The sequence below is a fragment of the Sebastes umbrosus genome, chromosome 11 (assembly GCF_015220745.1).
Source record: "Sebastes umbrosus isolate fSebUmb1 chromosome 11, fSebUmb1.pri, whole genome shotgun sequence".
NCBI classification, from domain to species: domain Eukaryota; kingdom Metazoa; phylum Chordata; class Actinopteri; order Perciformes; family Sebastidae; genus Sebastes; species Sebastes umbrosus.
The window spans coordinates 34,187,844-34,201,271 of NC_051279.1; the positions used below are offsets into that span (position 1 = coordinate 34,187,844).

At 40.2% G+C, this 13,428-nt stretch overlaps 1 protein-coding gene across 7 annotated transcripts; it reads right to left on the reverse strand.

The window, feature by feature from the left end:
- Positions 1-371: 371 nt before the first annotated feature.
- On the reverse strand, positions 372-4,551 carry LOC119496700. Of its 7 annotated transcripts, none has more exons than XM_037784211.1 (7): positions 4,395-4,551; positions 3,261-3,336; positions 2,920-3,072; positions 2,450-2,646; positions 1,698-1,856; positions 1,068-1,163; positions 372-727 (listed from the first exon to the last, which is right to left on the reverse strand). In XM_037784211.1, exons 4-7 carry the CDS (start codon positions 2,549-2,551, stop codon positions 416-418), a joined length of 669 nt encoding a protein of 222 aa, XP_037640139.1. In that variant the 5' UTR covers positions 2,552-2,646; positions 2,920-3,072; positions 3,261-3,336; positions 4,395-4,551; the 3' UTR covers positions 372-415. The 7 variants fall into 7 exon arrangements, with proteins under 7 accessions (XP_037640139.1, XP_037640134.1, XP_037640135.1 ...); XM_037784206.1 differs by having other exon boundaries at positions 2,450-2,777; positions 4,395-4,549; XM_037784207.1 differs by lacking the exon at positions 4,395-4,551 and adding an exon at positions 4,169-4,278 and having other exon boundaries at positions 2,450-2,777.
- Between the last annotated feature and the right edge of the window lie 8,877 nt (positions 4,552-13,428).

Below are 13,428 nucleotides of genomic sequence, written 5' to 3' on the forward strand. Positions count from 1 at the left end.
ATAGGATAAAAGCATTCAGGCATGTTGGAGCGCAAGAGTGCAGGTAGGGAGACATAGAAGAGGAGTTAGAGGTAGATAAGAGTTTGTGAGTTGCAGAGAGACAGTTATCGTGTTGGCTGGACAGAAGGGGAGAGTTTTAGAGGTCAGAATTTGAGTGAGAACGGGAGAATATGCAAATTAAGTAAGAAAGTTAGACAAGTTAAGGTGACCGATTGAGAGAGGAAAGAAGATGGCGAGAGAAATGGAGAAACAGGAAAAGGGAGAGGAGAGGTGGAGAGAGTGAACTTAAAAGCAGAAGAGGTAGAGGGGGATCCATCTCAGGCAACGGAGATTTACATCATTCTACAAGGGGCAACAGGAACCTCTGCAATTCAAAACTGTCCCAGACCCAACATTATCAGCTAACTCGGTGGATTCACTGAAGGAGTTTGTTTTTGAAGGATCGGACCCTTGCAGAGAGATCAGTTCCAAGTTCCATGAAAACTTTCTGAATGGTTTCGAATGTGTACCTCAGTTCTTTTAGGTACTGGAGGTTTAAAGCGTAGATCAGCCCAAAGAGGTAAGCAAAAGCCGTTGGCAGGTCAGGGAGATCCTGGAGGACGATGTCTTCTTCTACAACAACAGCAACATTAATGACTGTTGCAGGAGCTGAACTGTCATCATCCTCCAACACAGTGAGGATACCCACGATGAGGCCCTTCGTCTGCTCCTCTTCTGGGTCAGTGGCCTTGTGATGACAGACAGAAAATGAGTGAAGATACTGTCTCATATAAAACTAGACAACCTAAGGAATCATCTTAGGGTTAAATATTTCCATCTCATACCCCGCAACCAAAAAATTAACCCCCATATACATGAAAGAAATTACATCAAGTAATAGCCAGCAAAGTACAACTCTTGAAGACGCTGTGGGCATTGGGACAGATAAAGAAAACAAGGAGGACACTGGGATGGATAGACTAGAATGGGACAAAATGGCAGAGAGGCAAAGGTTGAAGTCAAAGAGAGTCTATTTTTAATAACAGAATAATAATAAATATTTACTTTTTCTACTAATAACCACTCACCAGACAGTTCCTGAACAGCTTCTCATGACTGTCACGGAGATACAAGGGGAGGCCCTTCAAGGCTGCAGTGTGTCGATGTACTGTGATGTCAGATGTCTGAAACATAAAGGGTTGGAAGAAAAATTACACCAAGATGTAACTAACATGAAGAAAGCTAAGAACAAACATGGAAACATGCTTCACAGTTTGTGTTAAAGCTGCATTTATTTTTTTATTTATTTTGCCCACTTAGGTGCAGGACTCAACAGACTGAAACAATCACACACTTGATATATTATGGCCTTATAAGGTTGATTATGTGGCAAACAGCTGTCCTCTTCCACATCCAGCAAATACCTGTTGAATGAAAGTCTAAGATTTACTCCTTTTAACTGATATAAATAGCTGGCTTTTTAGCTGTTAGGTGTTCCACTTTCTTCACCACCTTGTCGCTATCTTTGTCTGTCCCTTAGGTAGTGTACAGTGGGGTTATTCTGATGGTTTGTCACTATGAGCAACACCTTAAATTTGACCCATTGTTTATTTAAAAATATTGATTAGTGCAGCTTTATAAAAAAAAAAAAAAATCATTTTTATACATTTATTTCCATAATGTCAAGAATAATGAGATTATTAAGTCTAAAAATTCACCTCTTCATCCAGTCTGTTAAGGAGTTGATCCATCTCAGGCGGGAAAGCTGTCCGCCTAGCCCGATAGAGTTTAAGGAGCCTAGGAGTGTGCTGATTAATGGCTGCTCCGAAGTTGTCTATTAGGTCCTTGTTGGTGATCCGAAGAAACTCTTCCCTGATCTGTTGAAGAACAGAACAGCAAACGTAAATGTCAAATACAAAGTCAATACAATTTCAACATCATCCTCATGTTAAAATATGTATTTTATTAACCCTCATCCTGGGGACCACAAGAATAATCTACTGTAAGAAACAACCATCATAGCACCATGTTAACTTATGCCATCTCAAAACATTATTGTGTGTAATTAATGTCATCTGAAGGATGACATTAATTACACTAATAATAAATTAGGACCCATGGCAAACATTTGATTTATCTATTATATTTTACCTATTTTAACTGCATAGGCTGTAATTGGGTGCTTTTGGTGGGACCCCCAGGACCCCAATACATTGGTATTTTTAAAAATCACTAATTAAAACAGAAAACAATGATATGAAGTCATAAGGAACAAATTGATTGACAAAGTGATGAAAAATTTAAATGATAGAACAAAGCATGTGAGATATGACAAAAAGTATACCTTTGGGGTCTGCCAGTACCCCAGTTGGTAGGATGAGGGTTAACGGAAGTAAACAACTTCAGATTCTTATTTTGCAAAGACTAAATCTGAAACACAACATAATATATTATTTGCTCAGCTGCTTACCTCTGCCTCGTAAAACAGAGCAGGCCACCGCTCCTGAACCTCTGACACCATAGGCACTAGCTCCACAATCTCCTTGCGCCTCAGGGAGAATGTCACCTCCATCTGTTGCTTTATGAGTGCAACATTCTTATTCCTCTTCTTTAACTCCTCAACCAGAGCTAGTCTTTCCTCCTCCAGCGAGTCATCAGTATGGGTATCTGGGTGGTCAGGAACATAGTTAATCTCCCCTCGCTTTGCTCTCTTCAAAGAAGGACCTGCACCATCATCTTCACCGCTTCTTCTCCGGTTAATGCTGACCTCAATGCAGCCTGCGTTACGTAGCTTGGACCTGTAATTACCAAGTTTGTATTTTATGCTCATTTTCCATCCATCATACCCCGTTACACTGCCCGGTTCTTGAAGACAGGGGTGCCTATTGACGAGAGCAGAAGCAACAGACTCAATCTATGAAGAGCAATCAGTATACTCACCATTCTGCGTCCCTTCAATGCAGCAGGCACACTTTTGGGGTCACCAGTATCTTCCCTCCCACTGTGTATGCAGTCAATGGATGATGGTTGTTGAGAGCCTCAGGATCGAAAATCTCAGTGTCTGCATAGATGTTCTCCACAAGCTTGAAAGACCTAAAATGCAAAAGGACATCATCCAAAGAAGGTGTTTTGATGTCAGTTACTTTCTCCACATGTAACACTGGCTTGAAAAGACTTTGGTTATCAAATTGGCATGCCATCATCTGCTGGTGTTTTGTGGACAGCATGAGAAGCACATTTTTTGCTCAGTCTTATTGAAAAAAGTGTGTTTTCACTCAAACCTCATTGTCCATAATTCCACCAATGGACCAAAGCAGCAAAATCCGGAAAAGTTTCTGTGACTGCATTCATTTCAATCTGAAAGACAAAGGTGACAATTTGCTGGAAATTAGCAAAGCAGGCAGTGGTAGAATAATTAATGATGTGGTTAATTTCGCTCAAACAGGTTCTTAATAAGTTTTAAACATATCAATTTAATGTAATTGTAAACAGTAGACTGCTCTCTGGAATTGACAGTATTTTGACAAATTTAATACAATATTCTGTCCCATTCATTTGGAGTTATGAAGTTATCATTTTTAGAATAGCTTATGCAAAGAGTCTGCACATGGCTCTCCACTCCTCCACTCAGACCTCACAAGCAAACATGGAGGTGCAGAGCCGAAATGGCGGTGGCTAGCCGGGCTAACGGTGCTAACAGAGCTAATAGAGCTAATTGTGGGGCACACCGTAAAAACAAGGCCGACGGACGCTCACCGACGGCCCCAAACTGTCCGTCGGTCGACCATCGGCCCGTTGTGTCAGTGCATCTGAGGCAATAGTGCTGAGAGAGCTAATAGTGTTAACCGGAGGGGGGCGGAAGACGGGCGGACGGACTTGACTGTGGCCGCTACGGGCGACGGGCATTTGTCCTTGAGGAGGTCTAAAGTCTCCTAGTGGCTTTCTAGTTAAGACACGAAGCATTCAGCTAACTAACGTATACTTTAGTTCAAACAACAACACTACCGTTACAACCAGTTACTCACCAACACCGTCTAGAATGACCACAATGTCCCGTTAGCATTAACAGCTTAACGGTTAGCGCAGTTTAGCCGTTGACATGTGGACGCAGCTAACTACCCCTCTAACTGTAATACTGTACCGACACGTTACCGTAACGTTACATCACATTAATACTATTCAGACTAACCAGTCAGAAACAACGTCCTCCCTGTTTGAAAGCTTCTTGTCCATACAAGCCTCGCTAGCATCAGCTAGTTGCTAGCTGTCCTTAACTAAGCTAACGTTACTAGTGTTTACGTTAACTGTTGTCATGGTAATATCTACCGTATCTGTTAATGTATCACACCATATAACTCTGAATACAAATATGACACAATTTCAACTATATCAAACGAAAAATAAGTTAATCTTACCTGTGTGGAGTCAGCCTGGAGCTCCGGTGCAGACAGACAGACTGGGGGGCGGAGTACTTCAAACTTCAACTCTGAAAGTTGTCTTTCCCTCCATTCACAACAAAGACACGAGAGTTATCTGAACTTTCGCCCCTTGTGTTGACTCACAACCGACAGTTTGTGTTCACAACTGAAAGATAGAAGTATTATGAACTCATTTAATGGTTTTGACGCCAACTTAATGTCTGATTTGCTGGACTGACTTATATGTTTGACTCAAATGTTAATAACGTATATTTCAAAGTCTTAACAACTTGAAACGCTTTGTCATGCCAACAAATACGAGTTAGAGTTTTTACAGTGCATCTTGAATTCCTCAGTTTGAGTCTATTTGAACAAAACGGATTTGTTTCACACGAAAAAAATACAAAAATGGTAGTCTATTGGGCTGATGACAACAGCAACACTTTTAGGCAACCATAAATTAAGCAAAGATAATTGAGAGTACCTGGGGCCCAATTATTAGACACCTTAACTCTCCCATTGGTTAGCTTAGTCGCTACTGTGTGATACCTAGTTTTGCTATTCTTAACCATCTGAAACATAGTTGTATTTATCTCATTTTGTGGTTGTTTTTAATACCTTGGTTCTGTTTTTGAATGTGAGTTCGGTCTGTGGGTAAGTTTGTTTGTAAATGATACTTTTTTGTGTGATGAAAATTAAACTAAGCAAGCCACTGATTATTTTGTGGGTAACCTTTGACATTAACGTTTGACAATAAAGTCATACAGAATGTGTTTTTGTGTAATTCAGCACGTCTTTACTGCATTGGGATGAGAACGTGTCGGAGGAGTACAAGTTTGAAATCAAAACAAAATGTGGATGTGTGTAGTTATAAGGAAGTGATCTTACCAGACCTCTGTAGCCTACCACTCCTCTCTGCTGCTGGCTACATTAGCTGCTACGAGCATAACACACTGGCATCTCTGACCAAACCGTCCGCAGTCCAGTTGCATTGTGAGTAATGCAGGTGCCAGATTTTGACAAGATATCAGAGTGTGTTGATCAGAGAGCATGATATTAGAGTGTGTTGATCAGAGAGCATGATAATAGTGTGTTGATCAGAGAGCATATCAGAGTGTGTTGATCAGAGAGCATGATATTAGAGTGTGTTGATCAGAGAGCATGATAGTAGAGTGTGTTGATCAGAGAGCATGATATTAGAGTGTGTTGATCAGAGAGCATGATAGTAGAGTGTGTTGATCAGAGAGCATGATATTAGAGTGTGTTGATCAGAGAGCATGATATTAGAGTGCGTTGATCAGAGAGCATGATATTAGAGTGTGTTGATCAGAGCATGATAGTAGTGTGTTGATCAGAGAGCATGATAGTAGAGTGTGTTGATCAGAGAGCATGATACTAGAGTGTGTTGATCAGAGAGCATGATAGTAGAGTGTGTTGATCAGAGAGCATGATAGTAGAGTGTGTTGATCAGAGAGCATGATAGTAGAGTGTGTTGATCAGAGAACATGATAGTAGAGTGTGTTGATCAGAGAGTATGATATCAGAGTGTGTTGATCAGAGAGCATGATAGTAGAGCGTGTTGATCAGAGAGCATGATATTAGAGTGTGTTGATCAGAGAGTATGATATCAGAGTGTGTTGATCAGAGAGCATGATAGTAGAGTGTGTTGATCAGAGAGTATGATATCAGAGTGTGTTGATCAGAGAGTATGATATCAGAGTGTGTTGATCAGAGAGCATGATAGTAGAGTGTGTTGATCAGAGAGCATGATAGTAGAGTGTGTTGATCAGAGAGTATGATATCAGAGTGTGTTGATCAGAGAGCATGATAGTAGAGTGTGTTGATCAGAGAGCATGATATTAGAGTGTGTTGATCAGAGAGGACAGAGAGCATAATAGTAGAGTGTGTTGATCAGAGAGTATGATATCAGAGTGTGTTGATCAGAGAGCATGATAGTAGAGTGTGTTGATCAGAGAGTATGATATCAGAGTGTGTTGATCAGAGAGCATGATAGTAGAGTGTGTTGATCAGAGAGTATGATATCAGTGTGTTGATCAGAGAGCATGGTATCAGAGTGTGTTGATCAGAGAGTATGATATCAGAGTGTGTTGATCAGAGCATGATAGTAGTGTGTTGATCAGAGAGCATGATAGTAGTGTGTTGATCAGAGAGCATGATAGTAGAGTGTGTTGATCAGAGAGCATGATACTAGAGTGTGTTGATCAGAGAGGACAGAGAGCATGATAGTAGAGTGTGTTGATCAGAGAGGATGATAGTAGAGTGTGTTCTTATAAAAGTTAACGAAATAAGGAGAGAAACAGAAGACAACTAGGAGCTACAACTAAAGCGGATTTTACTGGACACTATAAAACGTCAGTGGTCGCTGGTTGAAAGTAAATACAGGTGAGTTAGTCAACTGGTTGTTGTTGTTAGCTGCTAATTAACCGCGCGCTAACTGCTCACGCTAGCTTGGCAGTGCGGACCCCCCCACCCCATGAATTTCCCTCGTATACTGCTTCAAGAAGCCAGGTCATACAGACGCTCCATGAACCATTTCTTTCATTGTGTTTTCATCCCCAATGAAAGCTCATTTATCTGATGTGATTTGAACAGTAAGAAAAAGGCATTGAAGTTACATTAGCTTCATTAGCCTCATTAGCTATACACTGTATGTTAATGTGGACACCTTATGGTTTTCTGCCTGGACGCCGTCGGTTCGTTGCTTGTCCAGCCTTCTCAGCACAGAGATCGGTGAGCATGATCATTTCATTTCAATGAGGGATTTCATTTGATCTTGCACTAATGGAGTCATTGTACTGAATTATTGTGTAGGTACAAGCTGTTTATTTACAAAGTTATTCCATGAATTTTATTTTGCACTTTATGTAACTTTTTGTTGATATCTATGGCAGCTAAACTGTTTTGATCTATAACTTGCCATGTTAAAGGGAAAGTACAAAATAGAATGGTTTCATTTAAAGTTGTGTCAATGCAGATTACATGATGTAACTACAGACAAAATAGATAGATGATTGATACTCATGATATTTCTCTGAGCCTTTCTGTTGACAGGTCAAGTTTTTTCTTTTGGTTTGTTTTGTGCCTTGGACCTTCCAGTGATGTAGATGGCGAGCTATCCCACCTAGATCTAGAGAGGAGAGACCTAAGAGATCCTGTGGTCCCTGGACAGATCCTGCTGCAGTCTGCTATGTGGTAGGCCCGGTTTCTGCAGACACCCTCACACTCAGCCCTATCAAACAATTCCCTCTCTTTCTCACACACTTGCCCATGCCCTGGAACTCTGAACTCTGAATACCCCAGACTTCATTTTTTCCTCATTTGTGACCCGCTCTATCAAAATGAGTCGGAAGTAGTCAGCGCATTCTTGTAAAAACACGTTTTTTTATGAAAAAGTGTGTTTTGGGTTGTTTTGTTTTTTTATGCGTTTATGAATAAATAAAGTCTCAGCTTTCATAAAAAGTAAGAATCGATGTAAAATTCAAATGATAAGTCTAGTTTTGAAGCTCTTAAACATAATGTTGTCGTAAAGTTTTTACCGGAAGTCCGCTGTATTGACGCGGCTCAATAGAGTTGATTGACAGATTGTGGTTGACAGAGGAGATAGCTGGCTTGACAAGATGAAATCACGTGAGGAAAACATCGCTCGACTTTTAAATTAAATTCCTGTTAGAGGTGCTACATCTGACGACAACTGGACCGACTTAAATTCAGATTATTTCACCGCACCGGGTGATGAGGACAGCGGGTGCGCCGAGTTGGGTCGGACGCCCTGCTAACGCTAGAGGCTAGGCTAGCTCTCAATCCGCTGATCAGGACAGAGAAAGAGAGTTGGAGGAAGACGAGGAGGAAGATATTCCACTCATGGCTGAGCCGATGATGACACACAGTGTCTCTGATTAAAGTTATTAAATCAGGACAGTGTTAAAGAGACTGAGATCGCCCGGCCGGGAGTACCAGTGTAGCTGCAAACTGTAAAACAGCGCCGCCCTCTACACCGGAGGAGATGGAGAGAAGACCCGACCAAACGAAAGAAATGACTAATGGTAAGTTCTTATAGTTAAACTACACTATCCTTGTTTTATCTGTTTGTTTTAAAGACTTTTAAATCACTAAAATCACTATAGAGCAGGCTAAGAAGCATTAATAGCAGCTACTAATGTGTGTGTCAGTGTGTGTAGTCTATAGGTGTCTGTCTGTCTCAGGTGTGTCTCTCAGGTGCCTGTCTCCTATAAATTATTATTATTAAAGAGGAAATGTTGTGTAGTGTTTAATTCATTCAAAGAAGTACTGTATCTGAACATAATCCAGTTAGCTGTTACCTCCTCAAGGGCCAGGTTTTATGAAAACAATATACAAACGTAATTTCTAGGGGACAGGGACAGACAGGGTTGCTGTGAAAGACACAAAAGGTGAGGATATCATTTTAAATAGCAAAAGAAATAGCTTAACATATAGTAAAATGATATGTTGTATATTAATCTGATATCACATGGTGAATAGGCTATGTTGATGAATATAGGGCTGTATTAATATGATAATGATCAGGCCTCATTCAACAATGATTCAACATGATTTAGCCAGCCTAAAATCAATGATTTTTCACTTTATGCTTTTCACTTTATGTCATTTTGTAGATGAGAAACATCTGGATGTCCTTGAGAAGATCAGCTCCCACATGACCCTTTGAAAGGATACAGTGAGCTCCAGGAGAAGCCAGCAGAACGAGCACAGGCACCACATTTCATAGTCTTTCTATTATATCTATATTTCTATTATATATTATATTATATAATATTGTACATACATAATATGTACATAATATTTGTTCATATTCTATCCATTTTCTAGTATGTTTTTTTATTGTTTGGATATGGACTTGTACGTTTGTGCATGTACCTGTGTGCACATGGCTCCATATTTAATATTTTTAATTATGTATTCTTCATATAATTATTATTATATTGAAATAAACATATATATATATATATACTATATATTATATCATATGTACAGTATATTTTTTTTAGATTTTATCAATTTTATTCCATACATTTTGGATTATTTTCTACATGGACTTCTTGCCCTATCTACTGTACTGCTTGTGGTCATACGCGTGCACGTGGCCACGTGCACATCACGTGCTCGTGACTATGTGCACATGTATGCATGAAAGTATGTGTTGGCTACATTATGAAATGTTGGGTGTCACTTTTGACCAAAACATATTGTGTTCATTTAGACTTGAGTCTTAATAAATGTGTTTTAATCAATGCAAAAAATGGCTGAATATGAATTCTTATCTTTAATGCCCTTTTTCTCAAAAGTAATGTTTCATGACAGTCGAACTTTGAAAGAGCATATCTCATTGAATATTTGTCGTAGAAAGATAATCTTAGTATTGCCATAAAGCTGAGACTTTCCTCTTTACAGTCAGACAGATAACTTAAAATGTGTTTCGGGGTCAATGTGACTCATAATGATGGAGCAGGTCACATTTATGGAACTCTGAGCTCATTCCTATTTTTTTGGGACCCCTTTTTATTGAACTTCGACTTGATTCAACACGTGAACTTACCTTTTCATTCCAGGAACTGTGCGTTAGTGGCCGGGTAGTAGGATATCCTCCTTCAGTGGATGGTGTTTGTAAATTACTATGATATTATTATTTTTATTTTTTATCATGAATGATTGAATTGGATTTAAATTTGGAAACCCAAACTTGAATTTAAGGTTAATAAGGAAAATTCAGGTGACAGGGTGCACCCAAGATAGAGTTGAAATATTGTGAACTTGATACTGCAGTATATTTGTGACGTCAAATCTTCTATCATATTTCTATACTACTAAAGCCGGTATATTTTTACATTTAAATCCCTGCATCTGAGTCTTCTTTAAACGTTCCACTGTGCTCCAGTAGTCGAACCTAGCCCTAAACTAGCCAATATATTATCTCACATTCTCATATTGTAGCATTTACTGTAGATCCTTTATAAGTGTTACAAACGCAATCAATCTTCTGGAGGTTGTACCGGTTTTAAAGCAAGAGTGAAGATACTGGCATCATATGCAACAAGCAAACCTAACGACGTGTCCACACCGGGAACGTCAGCAGCGCGTGGCGGCTGCAGAACCTGTTGTTTTTTATTTCTACGTCCATGTTAACAGGTTAGAGCAGCCACACTTGCCGTGAGATGCTGACGCGCAGCTCAGCTTGAGAGTCGAGATCTCCGCGAGCCGCGCGGTTCACACCAACAACAGACAGTGAAAGTGACCTATTGACTGCATATTGACATCATACCAGCAACATTACTACAGTTTCAATGTCTAGACATCTGTAGAATATGTCACGGACATGAAAAAAAATTACATTTATTTTTAAATCAGCACTTCCTGCTTTCGTTTCAAAATAAAAGCCCTCAAGCGTTTTTTCTGTTTACAGAATTCCGCTTTTGTTCTGAAATATGTGCAGGACAGTGTTGTAGAACATGCAGTGACTTGCAGAGCTCCATGAATGAATAAAGTACGGAGTTTTAATTGTGGATTATTACTATTATTTACAAATTACCACACGTTTCTTAACCTTTCTCTGTCAAAATAAATATAAATGACATTTATAATGAAATGAAATGGCCATTAAAAGGCAAACTCTATGTAGAAAAAAGGGCTGACAGCAGCAGCTGAAACACAACTGGTGTGAACACCCGACGCATGAATCATGCAGCAATTCAGAGAGGCAGCCGTCAGGCGCTGCTCATGGAGGCGGCGTGGACACGCTGTAAGGAATCCATCGGTACCAACCATGTCATACTAGCTTGTATTGAAGGAGGTTAAATAACGCTGCAAACTTACATTACATTTTGGCGAGGAAAAACTGTCATGGCCATTTTAAAAGGGGTCCCTTGACCTCTGACCTCCAGATCAGTGAATGTAAATGGGTTCTATGGGTACCCACGAGTCTCCCCTTTACAGACATGCCCACTTTATGATAATCACATGCAGTTTGGGGCAAGTCATAGTCAAGTCAGCACACTGACACACTGACAGCTGTTGTTGCCTGTTGGGCTGCAGTTTGCCATGTTATGATTGGAGCATATTGTTTTATGCTAAATGCAGTACCTGTGAGGGTTTCTGGACAATATCTGTCATTGTTTTGTGTTGGTAAAGCTGCAGTAGGCCAGATTGGAGCAAATATGATAAAAAAAAGTTATTTTTATAAAACGGTCACTAGGTTAATCTGAAACAGGTAATCTGAAAAAGATCATGTTCCTCTGTGTCCTCCGGTGCTCCTAATAGCATCTGCAAGATTTCACAGGCCGGAGGAAAACAAGCAGTCAGAGCTGACCTGGACTCTGCCGTCCAGCTGTCGTATATGAGCAAATGAATCTCGATTAATCATGGACAATCATGTGATTGATAGTGATTAAATATTTTGACAGCCCTAATTTCAATATTTCTTTCTTAAACTGTCTAACATTGTTAAAGGAGTCCAATGCTAAACTGCAGGAGTCCTGTTTAAAGTTCTATATCAACTGAAAGCAGTCATTATTGTGTGGTGTAATTCATTACTGGAAGCAGGGAGATCTACCATGATGTACATTTTGCTGTGGATTTCAACCTGTAACAAAAATGACCACAGACTGTATCTCTCATGCTAAATGGGAGCTAAGATCTAGGACAGGTGAGGACAGATTTCCAAGGCTGGCTGCCTCCAACCACAGCTGTCGCCTGTGCAGAGGCATAACAACCTCCTTCAGGAAAACAATATGAAAAATGCCAAGACATCAATATTGAAATGAACATGTTTGTCTGCTTTAGGCTTCTACTCCAACTGCATACTAGTGTGATTTTTCTGGCAGTTTCTTCCAAGCCAACAGAGCACTATTATATTTCTTCATAGTCTAAAATCACCATGGTGCCCCATTTATAAGCTGCCATATTCTCCATCAGTAATTCATGTAAACACTGCGAGCATGTATGACAGAGAGTGCAGCCATTTATTCTGGTTATATATTCACACAGTCAGCCTTCTTTTGTACCATAATACATTGTGGCTGAGCGCAGCATTTGTCATGCACACACTCTCAATCACAACACCTAGCCCCAGTCTTTGATCACAGTCTGTGACCAATTCAGCTCAGTCCCCACGCGTAGTGCTAATTGTCAAGAACGCTGTGTGGTCTTTTGTTTACTTGTACAGAAAATCAGAAGGCTTTTTAATGACCACAGGTTTACACATTGATTCAGCAGTGTAGTGTGGTGCCATTAATAATCCGGATGACTTGGTGCAGTTGCAGAGTGCTGAGTAAAGCAACACAATGAATGATCTAAAGAAAAGGTGTCTGTGTTTTTTTTCACAACAGAGCTGTCTTGTTAGCTGTTGTACTTCACATTCACGAGGTAAATGTTTGCTTGTTATAGACACCTTAGACATCATACAGGAAGACGGATGTGCTGTTTGGTGGCAGTGAGATGATGAAGTGGTCCATCTACAGTGACAGTACAACATGCAACGCTGCATACTGATGACAGTGTCAGTGAAGTGGGGATGGATACTGACAGTTAAAGGAATATTCACACATTTGAGAAAGTGCCTGTTTGTTGCTTTACTTTCAGCTTTACAGCCTTTTTCACAGCAGACATTTCCACTAGGGCTGTCAATCCATTCAAATAGTTAATTGTGATTAATCGCAATTTATCGCACATTTTTTATCTGTTCAAAATGTATCTTAAAGGGACTGTTTGTAACTTTTTAAGCGTATAAATGTACGGGGTTGGGACACATGCGCGCTCGCATATGCGCGCTCGCGTGTGGCTGAAGTCCCCGCTCCTCTGCCTGCTTGCCTTCACTCACACGCCGCACGCGTTCTCGCTGTCTCGCTCCACCTCTAGACGTGAACGCGCACTCACTCCACACTGCAGAAGAGTTATTTTAGCTCTTTGAATATCTAGTGAATGTACAGTGGAAGTTTGTGCAGAAATAACTTCTGCAGATCCTCCAGACCAACAGAGG

Coding starts and splice junctions, on each gene's coding strand:
- LOC119496700 (XM_037784211.1), bottom strand. CDS start 2,551: ATGGAGGTGACATTCTCCCTGAGGCGCAAGGAGATTGTGGAGCTAGTG. Junction 1,857..2,449: donor CTCTGTTTTACGAGGCAGAG/GTAAGCAGCTGA, acceptor GTTCTTCAACAG/ATCAGGGAAGAGTTTCTTCG. Junction 728..1,067: donor AGCTGTTCAGGAACTGTCTG/GTGAGTGGTTAT, acceptor TGTCATCACAAG/GCCACTGACCCAGAAGAGGA.